The 24,695-nt window shown below is 41.1% G+C and overlaps 1 protein-coding gene and 1 long non-coding RNA gene across 3 annotated transcripts in view; one reads left to right on the top strand and one right to left on the bottom strand.

Annotated features, from left to right (window-relative positions):
- Positions 1 to 24,695, top strand: part of lrch2 (leucine-rich repeats and calponin homology (CH) domain containing 2) — a 58,874-nt gene that overhangs the window by 29,088 nt on the left and 5,091 nt on the right. Inside the window, exons 8-18 of one of the 2 annotated variants that reach the window (XM_061898297.1) lie at positions 1,638 to 1,734; positions 1,876 to 1,973; positions 2,067 to 2,134; positions 9,095 to 9,199; positions 9,386 to 9,454; positions 9,627 to 9,686; positions 11,977 to 12,025; positions 12,154 to 12,294; positions 16,683 to 16,733; positions 16,839 to 16,902; positions 17,215 to 17,327. In XM_061898297.1, coding sequence (XP_061754281.1) covers positions 1,638 to 1,734; positions 1,876 to 1,973; positions 2,067 to 2,134; positions 9,095 to 9,199; positions 9,386 to 9,454; positions 9,627 to 9,686; positions 11,977 to 12,025; positions 12,154 to 12,294; positions 16,683 to 16,733; positions 16,839 to 16,902; positions 17,215 to 17,327 — 915 coding nt within the window. The remainder of the gene's footprint in view (positions 1 to 1,637; positions 1,735 to 1,875; positions 1,974 to 2,066; positions 2,135 to 9,094; positions 9,200 to 9,385; positions 9,455 to 9,626; positions 9,687 to 11,976; positions 12,026 to 12,153; positions 12,295 to 16,682; positions 16,734 to 16,838; positions 16,903 to 17,214; positions 17,328 to 24,695) is intronic. The other variant, XM_061898298.1, reaches the window with a different exon arrangement.
- On the bottom strand, positions 8,890 to 12,289 carry LOC133551550 (uncharacterized). The gene is made up of 4 exons (XR_009806524.1): positions 12,089 to 12,289; positions 11,257 to 11,308; positions 9,963 to 10,038; positions 8,890 to 9,498 (listed from the first exon to the last, which is right to left on the bottom strand). It is a non-coding gene; the product is annotated as an uncharacterized LOC133551550 (long non-coding RNA).

The following is a 24,695-nucleotide window of genomic DNA, read 5'->3' on the forward strand; positions in this document are numbered from 1 at the left end:
TGGACAAGGGTTAGTGCATGTGCCTCACAATATGAAGGTCCTGAGTTCAATCCTGGGCTTGGGATCTTTCTGTGTGGAGTTTGCACGTTCTCCCTGTGACTGCTTGGGTTCCCTCCGGGTACTCCGGCTTCCTCCCACCTCCAAAAACATGCACCTGGTGATAGGTTGATTGGCAACACTAAATTGGCCCTAGTGTGTGAATGTGAGTTTGTATCTTGTCTGTCTATCTGTTTTGGCCCTGCGATGAGATGGCGACTTGTCCAGGGTGTACCCCACCTTTCGCCCGAATGCAGCTAAGATAGGCTCCAGCACCCCCCGTGACCGCAAAAGGGACAAGCGGTAGAAAATGGATGGATGGATTTTTATTTTCAGATTTAGAGTTGAAAAAAATACAAAATTACACTTTCAACAAGCAGATAGCACTGATTCGGTGGAATGGTCCATAAGGCAAATAACTTATTAGAAACAGCCCTCAATACGAATCTACAACCACAATAATACATATCTCTCTTATAGTTTTAGTCAAATTAATCTCTTTGTAAATTAAAGAAGCTATTGTGTTGAATTTCAATCGATTGTACTTAAAGTTTTGACCAGTGACCCGAACATAAAAAATACAGTGCATCCGGTAAGCATTTACAGCGCTCCACTTTTTCCTTTTATCAAAGGTCTTAACTCATTCTCCTTCTATGCCACATCAATATGGAATGCACTGCCAACAGGTGTAAAAGAAAGTGCATCTCTATCCTCCTTCAAAACAGCACTAAAAGAACACCTCCAGGCACTACAATCCTAGCTTAACCCCCTCCACCCACCACATCCCACCTCCTCGGATTGCAAATAATCAAATGTAAATAATCAATTGTATATACTTGTTCTTATGCTTTCTGAACTCACTATGTTCACCGTTCTCTATACATAGCCTACGAAGTGAGATATACACTGTTTCAATGTTCAAGTCTCAGACTATAGTATTGTTGATGACTGAAATATGCTGATACAAGCCTGATTGGTTGTTTGCTGCAGAGATGGTTTTCCTTCTGGAAGGTTCTCCTTTTTCCGTAGAGGAATGCTGCAGCTCTGACAGAGTGACCATCGGGTTGTTGGTCACCTTCCTGACTAGACTAAGATGAATGCAGCAATATACAGAGACATCCTGGATGAAAACCAACGCTTCCCATCCAACCTGATGGAGCTTGAGAGATGCTGCAAAAAGGAATGGGAAAAACTGCCCAAAGATAGGTGTGCCAAGCTTGTGACACCATATTCAAAAAGCCTCGAGGCCGTAGTTGCTGCCAAAGGTGCATCAACAAAGTATTAAGAAAACGCTGTGAATACTTATGTACACATGGTCTCTTAGTTGTTGTTTTTTTTTGGATAAAGGTGCAAAATTAAAACAAAAAAATTCACATCGTCATTACGGGGTACTGTACTTTGAGGACGAAAATGTATTTATTGCATTTTGGAATAAGGCTGTAAAATAAGAAAATGTGGAAAAAGTGAAGCGCTGTGAATCTTTTCCGGATGCATTGTATATATGAACACAATATGATACAATTGTAATTAAAAATGAATACTTTCTAGGTAGCGTTCATACAGTATTTACCTACTAGCTCACATATCATCTCCTCTTGTAGCCTTCAGATGACGACACCGTCAGCCTCCACTCTCAGGTGTCTGAAACAGCCCGCGCCGACGCCTTCTCACTCCTTTCCAAAATGGACTCTTGCAAAGGTTACCAACAATAAGTATCCGATTACCCCCACTTTGAACGCAATAACAGCGACAGGGGGATTATTGACTGAAGTGCCTTATAAAAAAAATATACATGTGATGGTTAATGTGGTCATCGCGGCTGCTTCCTCCCTCTATCAGATCAGGATCTGTATGACTTTATAGAACCCAACCCCGATGAGGATCCTGCTCTGTCAGAGTGTGACGGACAGCAGAACTGTCATGTGTCGTGTATTAAGGTAAGTGAAATATGACATTATTTTCATCTACTACTCGTACTGACAAACATGAAAGTCCGCTGTAATTTTAGGAGCTTCCATTGTGTGTTTCAGGAACTGGAAAAAGTTCTTAACTTATCTCATTCAAGCAAAGACAAAGAGAGCTGGAAAGAGGAGTCAGGGTAAGAAACTGTTATGGAATTTGAACATAGTAGAGTATGGGCATTAAATGAAAAAAATATACATATACATGTATTTCTAAAATGTATTGCAAAATAGTTTTAGATTTGCCACATATGACAGACAAAAGTAAATTGTATTTTTGTACTTATGTATATACAAACCCCGTTTCCATATGAGTTGGGAAAGTGTGTTAAATGTAAATATAAACAGAATACAATGATTTGCAAATCATTTTCAACCCATATTCAGTTAAATATGCTACAAAGACAACATATTTGATGTTCAAACTGATGAACATTTTTTTTGTGCAAATAATCAATAACTTTAGAATTTGATGCCAGCAACACGTGACAAAGAAGTTGGGAAAGGTGGCAATAAATACTGATAAAGTTGAGAAATTCTCATCAAACACTTATTTGGAACATCCCACAGGTTTGCAGGCTAATTGGGAACCGTTGGGTGCCATGATTGGGTATAAAAGCAGCTTCCATGAAATTCTAAGTAATTCACTAACAAGGATGGGGCGAGCTTTCGTATTTTACGCTTCATAATGCACCACACATTTTCGATGGGAGACAGGTCTGGACTGCAGGAGGACCAGGAAAGTACCCGCACTCTTTTACTACGAAACCACGCTGTTATAACACGTAACTTGGCATTGTCTTGCTGGAATAACCAGGGGGCGTCCATGATAACGTTACTTGGATGACAATATATGTTGCTCCAAAACCTGCATGGACCTTTCAGCATTAATGGTGCCTTCACAGATGTGTAAGTTACCCATGCCTTGGGCACTAATACACCCCCATACCATCACAGATGCTGGCTTTTGAACTTTGCGCCTATAATAATCCGAATGGTTATTTTCCTCTTTGTTCTGGAGGACACCACATCCTCTGTTTCCAAATATAATTTGAAATGTGGACTCGTCAGACCACAGAACACCTTTCCACTTTGCATTAGTCCATCTTAGATGAGCTCGGGCCCAGCGAAGCCAGCGGCGTTTCTTGGTGTTGTTGATAAATGGGTTTGGCTTTGCATAGTAGAGTTTTAACTTGCACTTACGGATGTAGCGACCAACTTTAGTTACTGACAGTGGTTTTATGATGTGTTCCTGAGCCCATGTGGTGATGTCCTTTACACACCGATGTCGGTTTTTGATGCAGTACCGCCTGAGGGATCAAAAGTCCGTAATATCATCGCTTACGTGCATTGATTTCTCCATATTCTCTGAACTTTTTGATGATTTTACGGACCGTAGATGATAAAATCCCTAAATTCCTTGCAATAGCTCGTTGAGAAATGTTGTTCTAAAACTATTCGACAATTTGCTTACAAAATGGTGACCCTCACCCCATCCTTGTTTGTGAATTACTTAGCATTTCATGGAAGCTGCTTTTATACCCAATCATGGCACCCAACTGTTCCCAATTAGCCTGCACACCTGTGGGATGTTCCATATAAGTGTTGGATGAGCATTCCTTAACTTTATCAGTATTTATTGCCACCTTTCCCAACTTTTTTGTCACATGTTGCTGGCATCAAATTCTAAAGTTAATGATTATTTGAAAAAAAAAAAAAAAAGGTTTATCAGTTTAAACATCAAATATGTTGTCTTTGAAGCATATTCAACTGAATATGGGTTGAAAATGATTTGTAAAACACTGTATTCCGTTTATATTTACATCTAACACAATTTCCCAACTCATGGAAACGGGGTTTGTATTTATATATATATATATATATATTTTTTTTTTTTTTCAATATTTATTCTTTTATTAAGTATTTTATTTAACAAGTATATTGTTAATTTGTTTTATTTTTGGTGATCCTTTCCAAAAGAGCCCCATGGAAAGCCAACAGTACAAATACTGAAGCCTATTTTCCCTTAAGAAATAATGCAAATCCAAATAATCTGTTCTAGCCAACTAGAAATATCAACATTATTTTTTATACAAAATTACTAAGATGAGGAAGAGTAACTGGACTGCAAAAAAGGGGAGGGGAGTTGCACAATCCCTATGTGTGACATAAATGCATACGTATGTCTTTCCTTTTATGTGTGTTAATTGTGAAAAAAAAAAACTGCCAGTACGAGGTGACTAAAAATGCAGGTAATGGGTATACGATCTATTCTGCCCGTAAAGCATTCAAAAAACATTTAAAAAATGCTAACATTGTTCCATTTACAGGCCGTGACCTGTATAATAACCAAACTAAAGCGACATTGTTTATAGCCAGCTACTCGCTACTAAGTAGCTCGAGCTGCTAATAATGTTGGTTGCAACGCGCCATTAAATAAAGAAGAAGAAGGAACTTGAGCTGCTTCAGCTTCTTCTGTATTGCCTTTTTTTTGTGTAAATTAATCTTGGATTATAAATCATACATCTCATCTTTATTGTAGATGGTTGTGGTACCAAGCCAGAAAGTTGGCCAACTTAAAAAATCCACATGCTATCAACCTGATACAATATGGCTCTCAACAATTGGAACGCAGCTCTGTGAAATACCCCTTAATAATGAATAAGGGGAATTGCACTTTTTTGGAATTTTGACTATTGTTCACAATAACCATAAAAGACATGACCACGGATGTCTTTTGTTTTTTAATGCATTCCAACTTGTAAATAAACCTAAATAAAAGTCTGCTTACATTGGAGCAATTTGGAGGTCCTTTATTCTGCCCATAAAACCCAATAAATAAAAACCGTCAACAATATGCCATTTACATTTCGTGACTTGAATATTAACCAAGTATTAGTGATATTGTTATTATAAGCGCTGACCCAGGCAAACAATTTTTAATGGCCCCGTGATCACAAGCTTGTGTGCCTTGTTGACATGATCGAGTGGTAAGCTGCTTCCTTGCTCGTGGAAGTTTATTGTAGATCATAAATCATGTCTCTCACCAGGGTAGTAGAAGAATGAGGACGTATTCTAACAAGTTGGTCAACTTCGACAGCCAATTTAGATCCAGAAATTGCAAGTATGACAAAAAAACTCACATGGTTACATCCCACTTTTGTTGGTGAAAATTATAAGTAATTTTTCATCTAAACGGGACATTAACAAGATTGTATCAAAAGGCATCCTAATGAGAGCCGACATTATAGAGTAAGTAATGTTTTATTTTGTTGGATGGCTCTAATGAAGTCTGCAGTGAATAGTAATCAGTGATGTTGGGGAAAAAAAAAGCAAACATTATAGATAGATAGATAGATAGATAGATAGATAGATAGATAGATAGATAGATAGATAGATAGATAGATGGATAGATAGATAGATAGATAGATAGATAGATAGATAGATAGATAGATAGATAGATAGATAGATAGATAGATAGATAGATAGATAGATAGATAGATGGATGGATAGATAGGTCTTTATTGTCATTGCACAAGTACAACGAAACTTTGTTTTCAGCACAAACCTGTTCAAGATTAGACAAACAAACGGTGTACAGGGTTACAGAACAAGAACGCTGATGGGTCGCCATAAGGCGCCCCGTAAAAGATGGGAAAAAGGTAAACACTGGGGAAGGATGAGTAAAAAAATACAATCTAGACTGGGCTCCTAAGGGGGCCCAGTCTGGAGTGGGAAAAAAACCTCTATAGCAAAGCACATATACATATTACAACACACATCTCGAGATATCTAGCAACAGAGCGAAGGGAGTTCGGGGTCATTATGGTAGGCCGCAGTTCTCAGGCGTTGACCATCCATTCATCACCACTATGGGATTTGCGTCGAGGGCGTTGGGTTGGGGGGGGTGGGGCTTGTATGTGTGGCGTATATATATTTGTGAATGCGTGTGCATAAGCCCGTAGTGTGTCTCTGTTCAAAGTCAACAACAACACGTGTGTCCATGAGAGACAAGAAGGGAGTTTGTTGTGTCTTCGCTGCACTGTCCTTCAGGAGAGTTTCGAAGCCAGGGAAACAATCCAAGTTAGAATGTTTTGTATGCTGGTGAAAATAAAATTAGCTTTTCACTCTTAATTGTCTATACTGGTCCTCCAAAACTGCGGGGTAGACAGTCTGATGTGATCCACAGTTCTTCCCGCATCCTCCAATCATTTGTGTCAGCTTTGGGGTACTTTGAAGACTGCCAGCAACTTCCAATTTGTCGACAAACCAGAGCAACGCTTACTCCAATCAGCAGATGTCCTGTTGTCATAATTCGGAATAGGTAGATATCTTCACGTCCTCGACAGAAAAGGGTCGCCAGGCATGCGGCACTCCTTCTTCTTCCAAGAGTCCGTCGTGTGTCCAGCAACAACTGTTTCATCACAACAGCAGGTTCCCCCAAACCCAAGATCTTGTCAATTTTGTTGAGGGCAGTTAAATAGTTCCAATGTTTAGATTTGGAGAGCATTGCAAAAAGAGGCAACAAGAAAGTTAAGACAAGACAAAGAAGCAAGCAGGAGAGATAAGGGAGAAGAAAGGGGAGCGTCCACCCTCGATGAGTGCCAGAGAGAAAGAAGAGTGATGTGTTTTTTAAAATTAATACACCGCGTATGCTTAAAATTAGCAAAATTAATAAATATTAAATGTAATTACAAATATGACTTTAATAAATTGATAAAGAGAACTGGAAATCTCATATGAAAAATATACAACGTAAAGTGTCAAGAAAAACGTCAATAATAAATAAAGCAAAACATGTTCTGTGCCAAAAATCCCTCCATATTCTCGACTGCTTGCTAGTGTTACCATATTTGAGGTATTGTGCAGAAATATGGGGAAATAACTGCAAAAGTACGCTTCATTCATTAACAGTGTTACAAAAAAGATCCGTTCGAATAATACATAATGTTGGATATAGAGAACATACAAACCCTTTATTCATTGAATCGAAAATACTGAAATTCCACGACATAGTGAATTATGTACATAGCAAATAATGTACAACAATTCTTCTCAATAAAAAGAGGAGAAATATAATCTTGGAAAAAAGTGTATTTAAAACATTTGTACGCACGTACAACACTTAAGACCTTCAGTATATCAGTATGTGGAAATAAATTATTGATTGGATTAAGCAAATAAATCAAAACAATGTACTAATATAATACACTTCAAGAAACTCTTCAAACTTAAAGTGTTTACAAAGTACAAAAAAGAAGAACCATGATAAACATTCTGAATTTTTTTCAGCCATCCGTTCATTTTCTAAATAATCCTATTCATCTCACCTCTGATGAAATATAACTTACTTCACTAATTATTATTTGTTTATTTTTAATGTTAATAGTTATGGAGTATATTGCAAACAAATTGAGAACAGGAAGTGAACAATAGTTTTAGCAACTGCTACGTAAAGGAAAAGGGGTAGAATTAAATAAGCTTTGCTTCTTCCTACTCCGTTAAGAAAAACATGTTGAATAGAGAAACTGGAAATTGTGATGTATCATGTTCAAAATAAACACAAATTCAAACTCAACTCAATCCATTATATAAATACCTATACAGTATATATATATATATATATATATATATATATATATATATATATATATATATATATATATATATATATATAATGGAGGTGTTTGGGTGTTTTTTTTAAAGTTTTGATAGGCGGAATACAGTGACTACAATAGGCTCTATTGTACACAGGCTTATGATCCTATGTATTTACTACTTAGAATGCATTAAAAAAAAATCATATGTATTCTTGTCTTACATAGGGATTGTGAATGATATGTAAAATTCCCCAAAAAGTGCCGTTCGCCTTAAAAATGAGCAAAATTGTAAAATTTTATACGGTAATATGAATGAATGTGCCTGTTACTACATTAGATATACACTTACAGTATGTATAAAAATAGAGGTTTTGGAATCTTTTTTCAAGTGCTTCTTAGGCAGAATAGATCTAATACTCATTCCCTGCATTGTTACCCACCTCTTTTGAGCCTTTTTTTGAGATTTAAAAGAAAGAGAAAAATACTAAAATTCTTGTCTCACATAGGGATTGTGGTCGTGATGATAAGCGAAACGCCCAAACAAGTGTAGTTTCCCTTTAAAAGATTATATTTTATATTGGAAGCTTATGTGCAAACACATTTTTTAAATTGTATTTTTTAATAATGTATTGTCTTGTATTTTTTATTTTTTTTTCAATTACTTGTATCATTTCTTTTACCTATATTTATGTTGTATTTATTTATCTTTTTTTATTTATTTTTTTATTGAATTTGACAGGTATTACAATGTACAATAGAACAATCAACACATTTTCCCCCTTTTTTCCCACCCACTTCCAAGAACAGCAACCCAACCCATACCCCATACACACATAAACCCCCCTCTCCCCCAGGTCCTACATAAGTTAAAAGGTACAGTCACAAATGGAAAATAATTAGTACAGTATTTATTTATCTTAACAGTATTTATTAAATATGCACTTAACTGATTTAAAAAAATATACAGTAATTTTATCATGTATTTACACATATTATTTTGTGATAACATTGATTTGGTATAGAATGGCCTATATATTAGTTAGGGATAGGCAAAGGTGAGGCAAGAGCCGGCGGTAGTAAATAAGTGCTATATAAAGTTATATTTAGGCATTTAAAATGTCATTTTTTTTAAAAATACAACACAATACATACGTCAATACATGCATCTTAATTAATTTAAATAGTATGATAATAATTACTTATGTTATTTTTACCAATATTTATGTTACATTTATTTATTATAATAATATTTATTAAATATGCACTTAACTTGATTAAAAAAATATATACAGTATATTTTGCATTTACACATTTTATTTTGTTGTGGCATTGATTGGGTAAAATGGCCCTAATATTAGTCAGGTACAGGCAAAAGTGAGGCAAGAGACAGTGGTGGTAAATTAGTGCTATATAAAGTTATACCAAGGCATTTATATTACACTATTTAAATAAACTAAAACACTGTTTTCCTTTCCATCCTTTGTGGCTATGTTATAGCTCAGACAAGGAGCAGCTCCTTGAGGAGGAGGATGACGAGCTGAAGGAGGTGCTGGATCTGAGGAAGATTGCCGTTCAACTTCTGCAGCAGGAGCAGCAGAACAGGTAGGACATGTGCATCCTCCGTCACACGTCGTCATGCATGCAGTATAGCGTACTTCCCGCCGATCCTTTTCCACCTCTGCTCAGCACTAACAAATCAAATTCTTATAAGCTTTATATCACTTGGCAGCAGTTTGGCCTTCATCTTCTGTTTCCCTTCCTCCCGCTCCTCTCACATTTCGCTTCTAGACGACGCTCCTTAATTTGCAGAGCTGAAAGTCTCATCCATCGTCGCAGAGTGACAGGTCGGGCGCACAGGTAGACAAAGAGGCTTTCTTTTGAGCCATTCGCCAAGTGGATAGCTGCAATTAAAGATAACATTGTGCCATACAAAAAAGAACAGATTGTATTTGCTTCAGAATATTACATGTAAATGCATGTCACGTGTTGATCTTACACTTTAATGTACTTTATTTGCTTGTGTATGCAGGTTCCTAAGTCACTCTGGGAGCTCCAGCAGCAAAGCAAGGCATCCTCTTCAGCCACGCAGGTGCGTTGATGCAATATATACTGTAATTAATGTCCTGCACATGCTCAGTGACGACTAGGGCTGCTTTAACCTAAGGGGAGGCTTGGGGCTGAGGAGGTTTTATGGGGGCCCCCGAAACTTCAATAAAATCATGATTCTATCAATCAATCAGTCAAAGTTTATTTATATAGCCCTTGATCACAAATAGATAGATAGATAGTACTTTATTGATTCCTTCAGGAGAGTTCCTTCAGGAAAACTAAATGCCTCAAAAATGCCTCAAAGGGCTGCACAAACCTCAACGAGATCCTCGACTCGGATCTGAGACGATTTTACTCAACAGTCAGTGCCGCAACCAACTCCCAAGAGCCCACTGAAAAAAAAAGTGGGTTCCATTATGGATGCACCGCAGGAGTCAGAACCGCTGGTTTCTGAAATGTCCATAAAAAGTGGCACATGTCGGCTGCTTGTTTGAAGACACAGTAAAATCCGCATGATAACATGAAAGTGCAGTAAATGACATGAGTGTCAGCCCTAACCGCATAGTACACGCCAAAATCCTCATATAAATAAGGCGGTCTGCACCACTTATTAATTGTACAAGCAGTATTAATAGGTCACATGCAACACGCTCAATAATAGTACACACTATTTTATTGTTTGCACATGCTGTTGTTTAGCGCTTGCTATTTAGATCATAGTAAATCAGGCCCTAAGTTGGCCAACTGAATACACCTGGACTAGACACACGAGGAGAGGGGTAATTGGAGGAAACCAGGGCAAGACACAGGGGCAGACAGATAGATAGATAGATGGATGATAGACAGATAGATAGATAGATAGATAGATAGATAGATAGATAGATAGATATATAGATAGATAGATAGATAGATAGATAGATAGATAGATAGATAGATAGATAGATAGATAGATAGATAGATAGATAGATAGATAGATAGATATATAGATAGATAGATAGATAGATAATGTATTAATCTCCAAAAATAAATTCACACCAGCTACTGAGACAAACAAGCACATGGAGAACAAAACACAAGAACACAGGGAACAGATTATTACACTTGAGGTTGACACTAACGATTTATGGATGGATCTGCCCTCCTTACGTGTTGTGTACTTCTGGCTGTAACTGCTGACACACCAAGAGCTGTTGTTATATTATCTCTAGACTCTTATTAATGTACTTGTTCATTTTCTGTTAATAGCTGCTTGCTTTTAGCTGCAACGTGCTTCCATCTACACTTCCTAAACTTTACCAAATACTTATTTCTTCTGTTGTTTCAAGCTAGTTTAGAAGATAGCTAGCTTTGCTAGCATGCCTGTTCCTGCTTGTTCTTGATGTGTAACATGTTTAGCCTCATCCTAATACTTGATAATTATACATAAGGTACTAAGAAATGCAGTTTATTTGCCGTAATGGCTGTAATTATTATTTAGAGGAGCGTTTCTACCAAAAATATATACATATAATCTGAAATCTGCGTTCAAAGGACTCCGGCTTATGCGCTCTGAATACGCACTGCTGATTGGTTGTTACCACTCTGAATACGCACTGCTGATTGGCTCTTACCGCTACGGTTGTGACCAATCAGATGGTCGTGTGGGTGGGACAATGCTGGGTGCTGTGTAGGAGACAGAGGCAGAAAGCAGAGCAGCGTGTTAAGACTTTAGCTTAGGCGGCTACTTCATATGTTTGTGTGGAAACTCGTTTGGTACACCTCCGCACGGAACCGAAAACCCGGTACCGAAAACCGTTCAATACAAATACACATACCGCTACACCCCTAGTTTCAGGGTTGCTTCCATTCAACCTTTGTGGATTACATTACCTGATGACTCATTATGACACACATATAATTTGGATGCAAGCAGAATTTATTTAGCTATAAATAAATAATACGAATACATGGGAAACAAATTGTTCAAATATGAGGAATAACTAAATCAACAGAAAACATTTACATCTTACTATAACAGCAGTTTCTCACACACACACACACACACACACACACACACACACACACACACAGGCTGGATTACATGCAGTTCACGTTTTTTTTAAGCCCAATGCAGCCCCCCAGTCAAACTTTTGGTCCAAAGATGTGAATTGTTGTTTATCTGTGTGTGACCTGCAATTGACCGTTAACCAGCGTCAGCTGGGGTAGGCTCTAGTTCGCCCAGGAAGCTGTCAAAAATGGATAAATTAATTTTTATCACGCACATCTTATTTATGTTGGTTGCTTAGTGATATTAAAGTGCATAGAGGCAAACACCTATGTTTTTATTGCAGTGCTTCCTTGGATGAGGGAAGAAGTGACGCATCAATACTTAGTGGACAGGTACAACTCCTTTCTTTTTAAAACAACCTACTTATTATACATGTGTGTGTTTGTATACTTTACGTGTGTGTGACTTGTCCAGACAGGCATGCGTCTACACCCTTACTTGTCCTCTTTTGTTTACCCAGCCCTCGTCGTCCTGCTCTTTCGATGGCAACCTGAAAACAGATCAATCGGACTCTGAGTCCAAATGGCCATTGGTCCCGCCTGTTCTCAATCAAAATGAAGATCGTAAGAGGAACAAATACCTGAGAAAAGATTATCTCAAGGTACTTCCAAGCAACACCACCTGACATGGTTCTAATCGTTTTCCAAGTCTGTTCTAACTTGTCCTTGCATGAAAATTAGTGGAGTAATTTTTGTACTATTCTATCTTGTTTCATCAACAAAAGGTTGAATGAAAACATGATCCGCTTCATTGCAGTCGCCCATAAAATATATCTTCTTCCTCTGACAAGAGCACAGCTCTCAAACTTTCAGCAAGCTTTTGATTACATGTTCACACAGTGAGCAATACCCAAAATAAACTTGGATATACCTAAGAGTAGTCAGTGTACAACTTGTATATATGGGCTATTTACTGCCAAATGTGTCAAAACACATGTTCTGCATCAGAATAACGCAGTACATGTTGAAATTCATGTTTCAGTCAGTGCCGGTGTTCTGTCGAAATGAGGTACACGTCAAAGTGAGCCAAGTAACGCTACTGAGCTTGTGCACAAATGCGCATCAGCGCTAAACGTTTTGTTGAGTTAAATACCCATCGAAAAAGAGCTACTTCTTGCAGATAGAGTTGACTTTGTCACTGCCGCTACAAGTAAGTCATTATTTTAACGTGTATTTCTGACCAGCAAGCATGGAGACAATAACAGCGTGTGGAAGTTCAGTACCATTTAAAAAGCAATTGCAATTTCAGAGAAAACCGAGGAACTACGAAAATAAGAGTCGCCTGATGATCGAGCGGTAGTGGAAGCATTATTTGATTAAATATGTACCAAAACCGATAGACACAGCTATCATATTATACAACTGGTAGCTTTTTCCGACAAAGCAGCTCATTTCGACAGAACACCGGGAACACTTATGCAGCCCCATGCTTGACTGTAGGGAAAACATAATTATCCTGTTATTCACATTTGTTGCCAGCTATTATATAATAACGGCTGCTTGTTGACTGAGTAAATCTATCATACTATACAAGCTGTACACTGACTACTCTAAAGTATATCTACGTTTCAATTCAAGGGCACTGTTCGCCATACCTTCATATATTAAATTATAAAATTTGGACCGCCACAAATGGATTTGTGATTCTTGTTGCCCTTGTTAATGAACACATTACAGAGGGACTGTTTGTAAATTCAACCTTCTACTAATCTACTCCATAAAGTGGATGGAATCTTAACAATGCTTTAACACAGTGGTCCCCAACCTTTCTGTAGCTGCGGACCGGTCACCGCTTGATTATTTTTCCTGCGGCCAGGCGGGGTTTTTTATTTTATTTATTAATTTTATTTTTTTTTTAATTTAATTTTATTTTTTTGGGTCATGAAAAAGGGAGGTTTTTTGGGTTGGTGCACTAATTGTAAGTGTATCTTGTGTTTTTGTATGTTGATTTAATAAAAAAAAAATTATAATTAAATAAATAAATAATTCTTCTGCGTCCCGGTACCAATCGAGTCCGGTGGTTGGAGACCACTGCTTTAACACACTAGTCTGACACAAGATGTATTAGCGACAAATTTATTTTGGAGACACTTGGATGAAGTAAATCCAATTCAAATCAGTTTTATTGGCAAGGAATGTTTAAAACACAAGGAATTTGACTTGGTGGACTGTGCTCTCTTTGTACAATGTAAATAATAAATATTAACAATTAAATAAAATAGAAACAACTACTTAAACTAATATGGGCAAGACAAATAAGATGATAGTGCAGCGGTGTATAGAGCACAATAATGATGAAGTGAACATGGTACATTGACAATGATACTTATTTAACACTATTATTAAAATCCCTCACCCCACCCTAATGTGTGATTGTAAACCGGTTCCTTCCTGCATATATACACTCCCATACATCCACTTTCATTGTATTAGCCGTTTTACGCACGTGCCACAGTAGATGGCACACTCCATGGTCAGAAAACCCACAATATTTGCGTGTTTATTATGTCTTAGTTTCATCAATAATGTGTTTCCTCAAACGTTCAAACCAGTGGCGTCGTTAGGTCATTTTAATGGGGTTTAAAAGTGCCTCTTATTCAAAACCAACATATCTTATCTGTTGATACCTGTTTTTGAGTATTTGGATTCTGCATAAGAATATTTTAAATGCAACCATGGAGTCATTGCGGAGATATACATAAAACAATATTTTCTTCCTCCATACTTCCTCCAAACAAGTTGTTTGGAATCTGCCCAATTTTGTGACGTCAGCAGATATCTCCATATTCTGGTAAAAATTTACCCAAAATGTTTACCCATGGTAGTTTGACGATGGAGTTGTAACCTCCTTTTGTTTTGCTATCCTTTTGTTGTAGGGCAGACTGGGTCGTACATGCACATGCGTCCTGCGCGGTTGCCCTTTCTAATAGAAAGTAGTGTATAATTCTAGCATCTTTTTGTCAGTAGACTCCATATAAAAGCGCAAAAACTACAACATAGCCAACAGGTGGAAGACGCTGTCAAAGTGGAGTCATTCCCGGGCACAGCCACCGCTGCTGCCCACTGCTCCCCTCACCTCCCAGGGGGTGATCAAGGGTTATGGGTCAAATGCAGAGAATAATTTCGCCTGAAGAGACAGTCAGAAAGCAGCTCAAAGAATGTCTGTAAAACATAATCCTTTCACAATTTTGACCAATAAACCATTACATCTTATGTAGACCACATAAAAAAAAAAAAATATATATATATATATATATATATCTATATATACTAATATATAGATATATATATATATATATAATAATTCCCCTATAAAGGCACCCTAAAATATTCCTAACCCCCCCTAAATTAAATGGTGTTGTATTTTTTAAAAGTTTTTCCTTTTTTTACAAAATAATGCAGACACGTTTTATATAGGGGAGCCAGAATGTAACATGTATTCAGTTAAATATGACTATAAAACATGTCAAATGTCTAATGCATTAAATACATCCATCCATCCATTTTCTACCGCTTATTCCCCTTTGGGGTCGCGGGGGGCGCTGTTGCCTATTTCAGCTACAATCAGGCGGAAGGCGGGTTACACCCTGGACAAGTCGCCACCTCATCGCAGGGCCAACGCAGATAGACAGACAACATTCACACTCACATTCCCACATTAGGGCCAATTTAGTGTTGCCAAGCAACCTATCCCCAGGTGCATGTCTTTGGAAGTGGGAGGAAGCCGGAGTACCAGGAGGGAACCCACGCATTCACGGGGAGGACATGCAAACTCCACACAGAAAGATCCCAAGCCCGGGATTGAACCCTGACTTTTCAGGACCTTCGTATTGTGAGGCGGGCACACTAACCACTCTTCCACCTTGTTCAAAGATTAAGGAAGTTTTTTTGGTCATACTCTTATTATTAAATTATTTGTGCATCCACTGGGGTTCAAGCATCTTCTGTCTTTAGTGACCCCTCTATTTAAAATTTTAATTTTAAATATATTTTGACCTTTCTTCTAACGCAACCTGGTTACTAATGTTGACGCTGTGTGTGGATGCATACATGTGAGCTTTGAGGACGTTATGACGTCTGTGTTGAGTGAACAATGAAGATTTCCATCCTAGGTTTTTTGATACCAAGAGGAATGTACCATTTTGCATTTTAGCAAGGGGGTGTTGGTAGTGTTACACATTCCTAGTTTAATTCAAACAGCCTTATCACTAAACTTTGACAGCAAGATTGATTTTTCTTAGCTTTTTTGACGTCCTATTTTATTACTGATGGGTTTATATCCTCAAAATCTTTACAAAAGCCCAGCCCATGATTATATTCCCCATCCAGTGGTTGTTGCCATTAAACAACTTTATTGAGCAGGAGTTTCAAACTCAACTTATCTTTGGGCCGCTGGGGCTAGAGTCTAGGCAAGGCTATAAAAAGTATTCCCTTCAGACCACAAGACTAAATTTTGTAAATACTTCTACCAGCAGCTTTAGTGACCCTCATCTATATTAGGCCTTAAGTCATTATAAATATGAAATTGAATGTGAAAATGTTATATTTTGACATTGTTGAATTCCCCACAAGATGGTCAGACAGACTTCAGCTTGCTTACAGGAAGTTGCATTCGTGTTGCCCAAAGTGTGTTTGTTGTGCTGTCATTTTTGTGTTTGCACCATTTTTGTATGTGTCAATAGTGGAATTCAAGATTGCCGGAATGTATCTAACGATTATCCACTGAGGGTGCATTTGTGGGCCATTTGCACACTGCAAATGGCCCGCTGGTCTGAGACCACTGGTATAGAGTGTCTATGCCACAGGCCAACTCTAGTTATCAGGATTCACGCGTTATTCACTGAACACTGAAAACGTTTCTGTAATGTCAAAAAAAGTAAAAAATGTAACCTTCTTTTTTGTTATCTTGGTACTTACAAACGTGATAAGTAATGTTTTTCGACAACAATAGGTATATCATATTTCACATACTGTATGTCTGTTTTGACAGTACAAATGCCAGAGTGCTCGGAAAAGCTGCTGCGGGAATGACAACTGTGAGGTGTGTGTTATTCATGGACTGACCTCTCAATTATAACATTTTCTACAACTTCGTCATCATGACGAAGCTCTAATTAGTGTCTGACGTCACATGTTTTTTCTGCAGGAGAGCTTGCGTAACTCTGATTTCAGCAGCACTCTGACCGTGTTTGGACTCAAGCCACGATCAGGTAACACAGTTGCTGTACTTGATTTACTAGGAACATTTTAGTTGGGAATATGTTATTTTCCTACACATGCTTGGGTCATGAAGTCATGCCGAGGTGGCGTTCTCTGCAAGGGAGGAGGTTTTCTGCAGAAAGATGACCCAACTCAACAATTTTCCAGTTAACAGTGGTATTATTTGCTTGATCAGCCTTGTTTGTACTTTTAACATTCCTGATTTAGAACTGTTTATTTGAATGCCTTTGCCAGAAAACGCTGTTTTATTGCTGGCGAGGTTTTTTATAACTCCTAACTTAACCTGCTATTTATACCGACAGCCTTCACCCGAGGAGGTCATCAGGAGTTCAGCTCGACGGAGCCCAGCTTCACCATGAGGAGAAAGATGGAGCATTTAAGAGAAGAGATTGAGCAGATAGGACTCCTACGACAGGTTGCCCCACAACACGCTTTCATTAAAAAGTTATCTCCTTTTTTGGTTCTCTCAACTTGCCTCACTCACAAGCCAAATTCAGGAGAATGTTGTGCAAGTGAAGCCATTCCAAATGGTCATAGATCATTTCTAGCGTACTATTAAGTACAACATATCCAGTGGTGAGCAACACAAGTGTGGAAAAAGTCCTAGAAGTTTTGCCACTTTAGCATTGTGTAATCACGTCATGTTCCTTAATGAGCATTGTGTAATCACGTCATGTTCCTTAATGAGCATTGTGTAATCACGTCATGTTCTTTAATGGAACTTGTTAAGCACAAATAAACCATACCACATGTCAAAATAAGAATATTTTGCACTAAATGTAGTCCCTACTAACTAATGGACGCCAGTTAGCACGGCCGTGCGACTATACGTTGTGTAAACCAGTGTTGTGCTGGTCAATGAGTTCACTAGCAGTGATTGCATTTCGCTCATTGGCAAGCACTGCTTAAATTACGCCATATCGGTAGGCATTTGTGCGCCCCGAATCCGAGTGCTGTTCTGGACTTTCCGGCATGACCACTGTTTCTTTGGTACTGTGATATGGATGACAGTGGTTATTGTAGCTGTGTGACAGTACGTTGCGTAATCCTCGCTTTCCAACACCTTAAACCAGTCGCTTCAGGAATTAATTGCGCCAATTCACAAAAATTATACCAATCCCCAAGAATAATCCACGACCTCGCAACTTTGCCCAATGCCCGCAACTTCCCTGTTTATTTTGGCCAATCATCGTTATTTTTGCCAATCGAATTTAAGTCTAAGCAGTGCTCAAACGCACACGTCAAATGTCTAGTTAAAACGTGTTTGTTTATTGTGTAGATTGAGCAAGTACAGTAACCTGTAACTAAATAAATAAATGGGTTGTACTTGTATAGCGCTTTTCTACCTTCAAGGTACTCAAAGCGCTTTGACACTACTTCCACATTTACCCATTCACACACACATTCACACACACTGATGGAGGGAGCTGCCATGCAAGGCGCCAACCAGCACCCATCAGGAGCAAGGGTGAAGTGTCTTGCTCAGGACACAACGGACGTGACGAGGTTGGTTCTAGGTGGGATTTGAACCAGTGACCCTCGGGTTGCGCACGGCCACTCTACCACTGCGCCACGCCGTCCCTAACATTATGTTAATTCTTATGCTTCATTCACACTGCAGGTCAATTCCTGTTTCGGATTTTTTTCATGTCAGTGCGAATAGGGCAATTATGAATATTCCACATCTCATGCCTCTTTCGAATGTGAAAATAAATTAAATGCGCCCTCAATGTGAACGTGCCTGTGCTGAAGCTGCATTCATCCAAACAGAATGTCATCAAAAAGCGATATGCGTCACAATCATTCGGCAAAATAGACGGTTACAAAATAAACAGTTAACAACATAGCAGAAAACAGCTGAAAGTTCCACGATTCCTGTCTCCGACTGCTGGCCCACCGACACGCTCTTCTAGGAAACCCTTGAAATTGCCATAAATGCGTCAGTACTGAGGCCAACTGGAGCTGAAGCCATTTTTACTTCCGAAAACGCTGCAGTGGGTGTGATGTCATGTCTGCATGCGCGTCAGATTGCATTTACAATATAAATCAATTTTTTGGTAATATGAATGGCCACATAAAAAGATTGTGTGAAGATCTTCCTGCCCGTGCTCTTCAGGACCACTCAGAATCACCACTCTGGATTGACACTGTTTTATTTTCCTCTCTTTTCTTTTTCTTTTGGCACGCACAACAACAAAATAGACTCAACAGATGTTTTTCAGCATGTGCTCGCCACTCTCTTTCGAGAATCTCCGTGCCTTTTTATGTCAGCCTCCACCTCGTGTCTCGCCTGGTCTTTCGATCCCCTCTCACTTTCTCCGGCCCTCCTGACAAAGAGACAGGTGATTAGACAACTCGTTCCAGCTGAGAAATCTCCTCACCTGTCATCGCTTCACAGCCGGCTCCTGTACATGTCCCGCCCGCAGGGGACGCGTCGACCACGCCCCTCCACATGCCTCCACCGCCAGTTTAAGGCCGGGCACCCGTCCGGCCGCGACCACTCCCCCCCACCCCCGTAGAGGGGCGAGAGAGGAAGTCGGCCACGGCCATCTGCGTACCCGGCCGGTGGACCACCCGGAAGTTGTAGGGTTGCAACGCGATGTACCACCGGGTGATCCGCGCGTTGGCATCCTTCATGCGGTGGAGCTATTGGAACGGCTTGTGGTCAGAGGAGAGGCTGAAGGGGCGCCCCAACAGGTAATACCGGAGGGCCCCAAACGCCCATCGGACCGCGAGGCACTCTCTCTCCACCGTACTGTATCTCGCCTCCTGGTCCGAGAGCTTCCGGCTGATGTATAGGATGGGGCGTTCGACACCCCCCACCTGCTGCGACAACACCGCCCCCAGCCCCCGCTCCGACGCATCCGCCTGCAGACAGAAAGGGATGGAGAAGTTAGGCATGCACAGTACCGGCTCCTCGCAGAGTGCAGATTTTACCTGTTCGAACACCTGCTGGCACTGCTCCGTCCACTGGACCAGTTCTGGCGCACCCTTTCGGGTGAGGTCGGTCAGTGGGCTGGTCAAGTCCGCGAACCGGGAGATGAACTGGCGGTAGTACCCGGCCATACCCAAAAACCGCCTCACCTCCTTTTTCGTCTTGGGGTGAAATGGTCCGATGAGGTCCATTCCGACTCTATCGAATGGGACCTCTATGAGCGGTAATGGCCGCAACGGGGCTTTTGGGATGACCGCTGGGTTCACCAGCTGACAGTCTAGACAGGCAGCACACCGTCGGCGTATGTCCGCCCGGATGCCTGGCCAATAGAACCGGACCATGACCCGATTAAGTGTTTTTTCGTACCCCATGTGGCCTGCGAGGGGATTGCAATGCCCCGCCTGGAAAACCATTTCCCGGCGGGGTTTTGGCACCAACAATTGGGTTTATTCTTCGGCTGTTTGAGTGTCACGGGTCACCCGGTATAGCCTATATCTAATAATGGAAAAGTGGGGAAATACCCGCGGTTTCACCGGGTGCACCAGCTGACCGTCGATGTAATCCACCTGGTCCCAGGCCGCGCGCAGAGTTTCATCACGGGACTGTTCGAGGGGAAAGTCCTCCGTGGTTCTCCACTGGGGGGCCTCCCGCAAAGCCCCCGCCGGTTCCCGCTCGGCAGCGCCGCATGAACTCGCGTCGCCACTGAGTACTGCGCAGCTACTTCCCTGTCCAACAGCCCGTGAACGCATCCCCATACATTGTTCCACTAGCTGGCTAAACCCCGGCCAATTTGTCCCTAAAATCAATGGGTGCGTCAGTCGCGCTCTTACGGCGACTTTTACTGTATGTTTTTGGCCCCGATACCAGATTTCGACAGGCACCACGGGATACGTGTGTACATCCCCATGTATACACATTACCCTCCCTTGTGTCGCGTGCCTCAACGCCCCGGGTCGAACCAAGTTCTGGTAAATCATGCACTGTTTACAGCCTGAATCCACCATAACCCGGTGTGTACTCCCTTGAACCCTTACCGGGACGCAGTACGTCTCCCCTGGATCGGGGAAGTGTGTTGGAGGCCCGGCAACCCGGATCACCTGGCCCACCTCCATTGCGGAGCACTCCCGCCGCGTGTGACCGGGCTGTCCGCACCTCCAACACACCTGCCCTGGTGTTCGAAGTGCCGTCTGCGAGGGAAGCCCGCCATCAGCAACGCCGGTACCCTGAAAACAAGAAGCAGAGGCACGATTATATTTCCCCATCCTCCCTTGTAATACTGCTGGCGTATGTGTGTGTGTGTGTCTCTTTTTTTTTCTGGTGGGAGTGTCCGACGCTGGAACCTGCTCGTGGGTCGGCGAATCCCCTGCCGGTCGGGGACCGGGCTCCGGGGTTGCCGCGGCCTCCGGTAACATGGGCCTTCTCCGTGGGGCAGGTGTGGGTCTTGCGGCCGCCTCCTTCTGGACCGCCAGGTGGTCTTCTGCGAGGTTCACCGCTGTCATCAGATCGCTGGGCCTGTGGTATTTCACCCAGGCAGCGGTCCGGGCTGGTATCGCCGCGAGGAACTGCTCCAGCACCACCAGTTCGAACATCTGAATTTCCGCTGCCTGGGGCTGGAGCCATCTGGTCGCTGCATCCCGCAGTTGTTGTGCTAGGGTGAAGGGCCTGTCTTCAGGGCCCAGCAGCAAGGCCCAGCGTCAAGGCCCGGAATCGGCGTCGGTGGTCCTCTGGGCTGCTTCCCATCCGGTCTAAGATGGCTGGGCGCAGGTTCTGAAACTGCATGCGGGCGGCCGCTGGGAGACTCAGCGCCGCCCGCTGCGCCTCCCTCGCCAGGAGCGGCAGCAGCCTGGTTCCCCACTCCGCCTCCGGCCATCCGCACGCCGTGGCGGTAGCCTCGAAGACATAGAGGTATGCGTGGGGGTCCTCGGTCTCTACCATGCCCCCTCTGCTCTGTCCATCAGTGCCTGTAGCACACGCGTCCTGTAGCACACTGTGATGCCGCCGCCACTTCTGCCAGGATTGGCCAAGCGCCTCCAGGGGGCTCGTGGTGGACATGTCGGGTTCGTTCCGTTGGGTGCCACTTGTGAAGATCTTCCTGCCCGTGCTCTTCAGGACCACTCAGAATCACCACTCTGATTGACACTGTTTTATTTTCCCCTCTTTTCTTTTTCTTTTGGCACGCACAACAACAAAATAGACTCAACAGATGCTTTTCAGCATGTGCTCGCCAGTCTCTCTTTCGGGAATCTCCGTGCCTTTTTGTGTCAGCGTCCACCTCGTGTCTCGCCTGGTCTTTCGACCCCCTCTCACTGTCTCCGGCCCTCCTGGTAAAGAGACAGGTGATTAGACAACTCGATCCAGCTGAGAAATCTCCTCACCTGTCATCGCTTCACAGCCGGCTCCTGCACATACCCCGCCCGCAGGGGACGCTTGGACCACGCCCCTCCACGGATTGGATTTAACAAAAAAATCAGAATTGGACATCGATCCTGCAGTGTAAACATAGCCTTTATTGCTCAAACGGCACTATTGTCGTCTTTCCTCAGACCTATTTCTATAGCGCTAAGCCTCCTGGGGTAGGTAGTATATAAACATATAAACATTTACAGTACCAACACACTGGCATTCTGGCTTCCTATTTTACATTTATTGTATTTATTCAACAATTATTTATTAAGAACATGTTTTCAATTTCAATGCTGATTGAGCTACGACGCAGCATTTACCTGTTAGAGATGTTGAAGTGTGATGATGATCTCTCATCATGTCTCAGTTACCAACAAGAATTACCGCTATAGATCACCCCCAACAGTTGATAAACGCTCTTAAAGGCCTACTGAAATGAGATTTTCTTATTCAAACGGGGATAGCAGGTCCATTCTATGTGTCATACTTGATCATTTTGCGATATTGCCATATTTTTGCTGAAAGGATTTAGTAGAGAACATCCACGATAAAGTTCGCAACTTTCGGTGTTAAGAGAAAAGCCCTGCCTCTACCGGAAGTCGCAGACGATGATGTCACACGTGTGGGGGCTCCTCACATATTCACATTATTTTTAATGGGAGCCTCCAACAAAAAGTGCTATTTGGACCGAGAAAACGACAATTTCCCCATTAATTTGAGCGAGGATGAAAGATTCGTGTTTGAGGATATTGATAGCGACGGACTAGAAATAAAAAAAGATTAGAAAAAATAAGTTTAAAAAAAAAACGCGATTGCATTGGGACGGATTCCGATGTTTTTAGAGACATTTACTAAGATAATTCTGGGAAATCCCTTATCTTTCTATTGTGTTGCTAGTGTTTTAGTGAGTTAAATAGTACCTGATAGTCGGAAGGGTGTCTCCACGGGTGTCTTGACGCGTTGTGTCTCAGGGGAGTCGACGGCAGCTGCATGTACGGCACAAGCTCAGCTTTTCTCCGGTAAGAACTGACTTTTTAACCACAAATTTCTCTCTCCAATACCTGCTGGTTGACATTTGGTAGGGATCCATGTTGGCTTGACCGCGCTCTGATCCATAGAAAAGTTTCACCTACAGGAATTTTGAAAAAGGAATCACCGTGTGTTTGTGTGGCTAAAGGCTAAAGCTTCCCAACTCCATCTTTCTACTGTGACTTCTCCAGTATTAATCGAACAAATTGCAAAAGATTCAGCAACACAGATCTCCAAAACACTGTGTAATTATGCCGTTAAGGCAGACAACTTTTAGCTGTATGTGTGTGCAGCGCTCATATTTCCTTAAAACCCGTGACGTCTTGCGTACACATCATCATTACACGACGTTTTCAATACGAAACTCCCGGGGAATTTAAAATTGTAATTTAGTAAACTAAAAAGGCCGTATTGGCATGTGTTGCAATGTTAATATTTCATCATTGATATATAAGCTATCAGACTGCGTGGTGGGTAGTAGTGGGTTTCAGTAGGCCTTTAACCTGCGGGGGTAAATGTGTTGGAACATAAATTGACGTTTAAGATATACAAATGCTTTTAAACGTAACATAACATTGAGAATGTCTGCATTTGTGGACAACAGAGCAGACAGCGGACAATAAGGAAGCCTTAAATTCATTTACACACGTCATTAATTTGACAATGAGCTCTGACTATGTACTTTTACCGTCATCTATTGTCTACTTTTAAGTGGTATAAAACAAGAAAAACGTCAATACAGTATTTGTATAAATTTTTTTGCTATAGTCCTGAGCTTTGTTTAGGTTAAATGTAACGCTCAGGTCGCATGACGGCTATAATTGGCATATTCCCAAAACGCAGAAAGAAATAATCTGAGGCTCAAATAAACAATAGACAAGTGTTGTTAGGACAGGCACCAAAGCACAAGGAAAGCTATGCAAAACAATCAGAATGCTGGAGGAAGGCAAAGCCTCACGAAAAGTGTGGAGCAGAGATGGATAAACATCTGTATATAAACAATCAAAGATGACAAACAAAGTCCCAACAACAAAACGAAGCAGCCGCCCAATTTAAATAATCTTAATTGAACAGTAAACAAGCGTTTATGGCAGCGCTCAAAAGGTCGAATTAAAGTCGCTGCAGGAATGCCACCAAAATAAGAGCACAAGACAGGAACTAAAACACTACACACAGAAAAACACTAACAAACTCAAAATAAGGCACAAACTGGTATGACAGGCCATGACATTAAAGATACAAGGAACACTTCAAACATTAATAACAAATTCCTGAACTGAATTTAGGCATTTTGGGCTGCAACAATCACACAAAAAAAGTCAGTCAAATCCTAGATGGACTGTTGTTAAGTGTTGTGCTGGACAATTAACAAACAGGCCAAGATGGCTAATAACTTGCATGGTTTTAGTTACTCAC

Source organism: Nerophis ophidion, linkage group LG04 (assembly GCF_033978795.1).
Source record: "Nerophis ophidion isolate RoL-2023_Sa linkage group LG04, RoL_Noph_v1.0, whole genome shotgun sequence".
NCBI classification, from domain to species: Eukaryota; Metazoa; Chordata; class Actinopteri; order Syngnathiformes; family Syngnathidae; genus Nerophis; species Nerophis ophidion.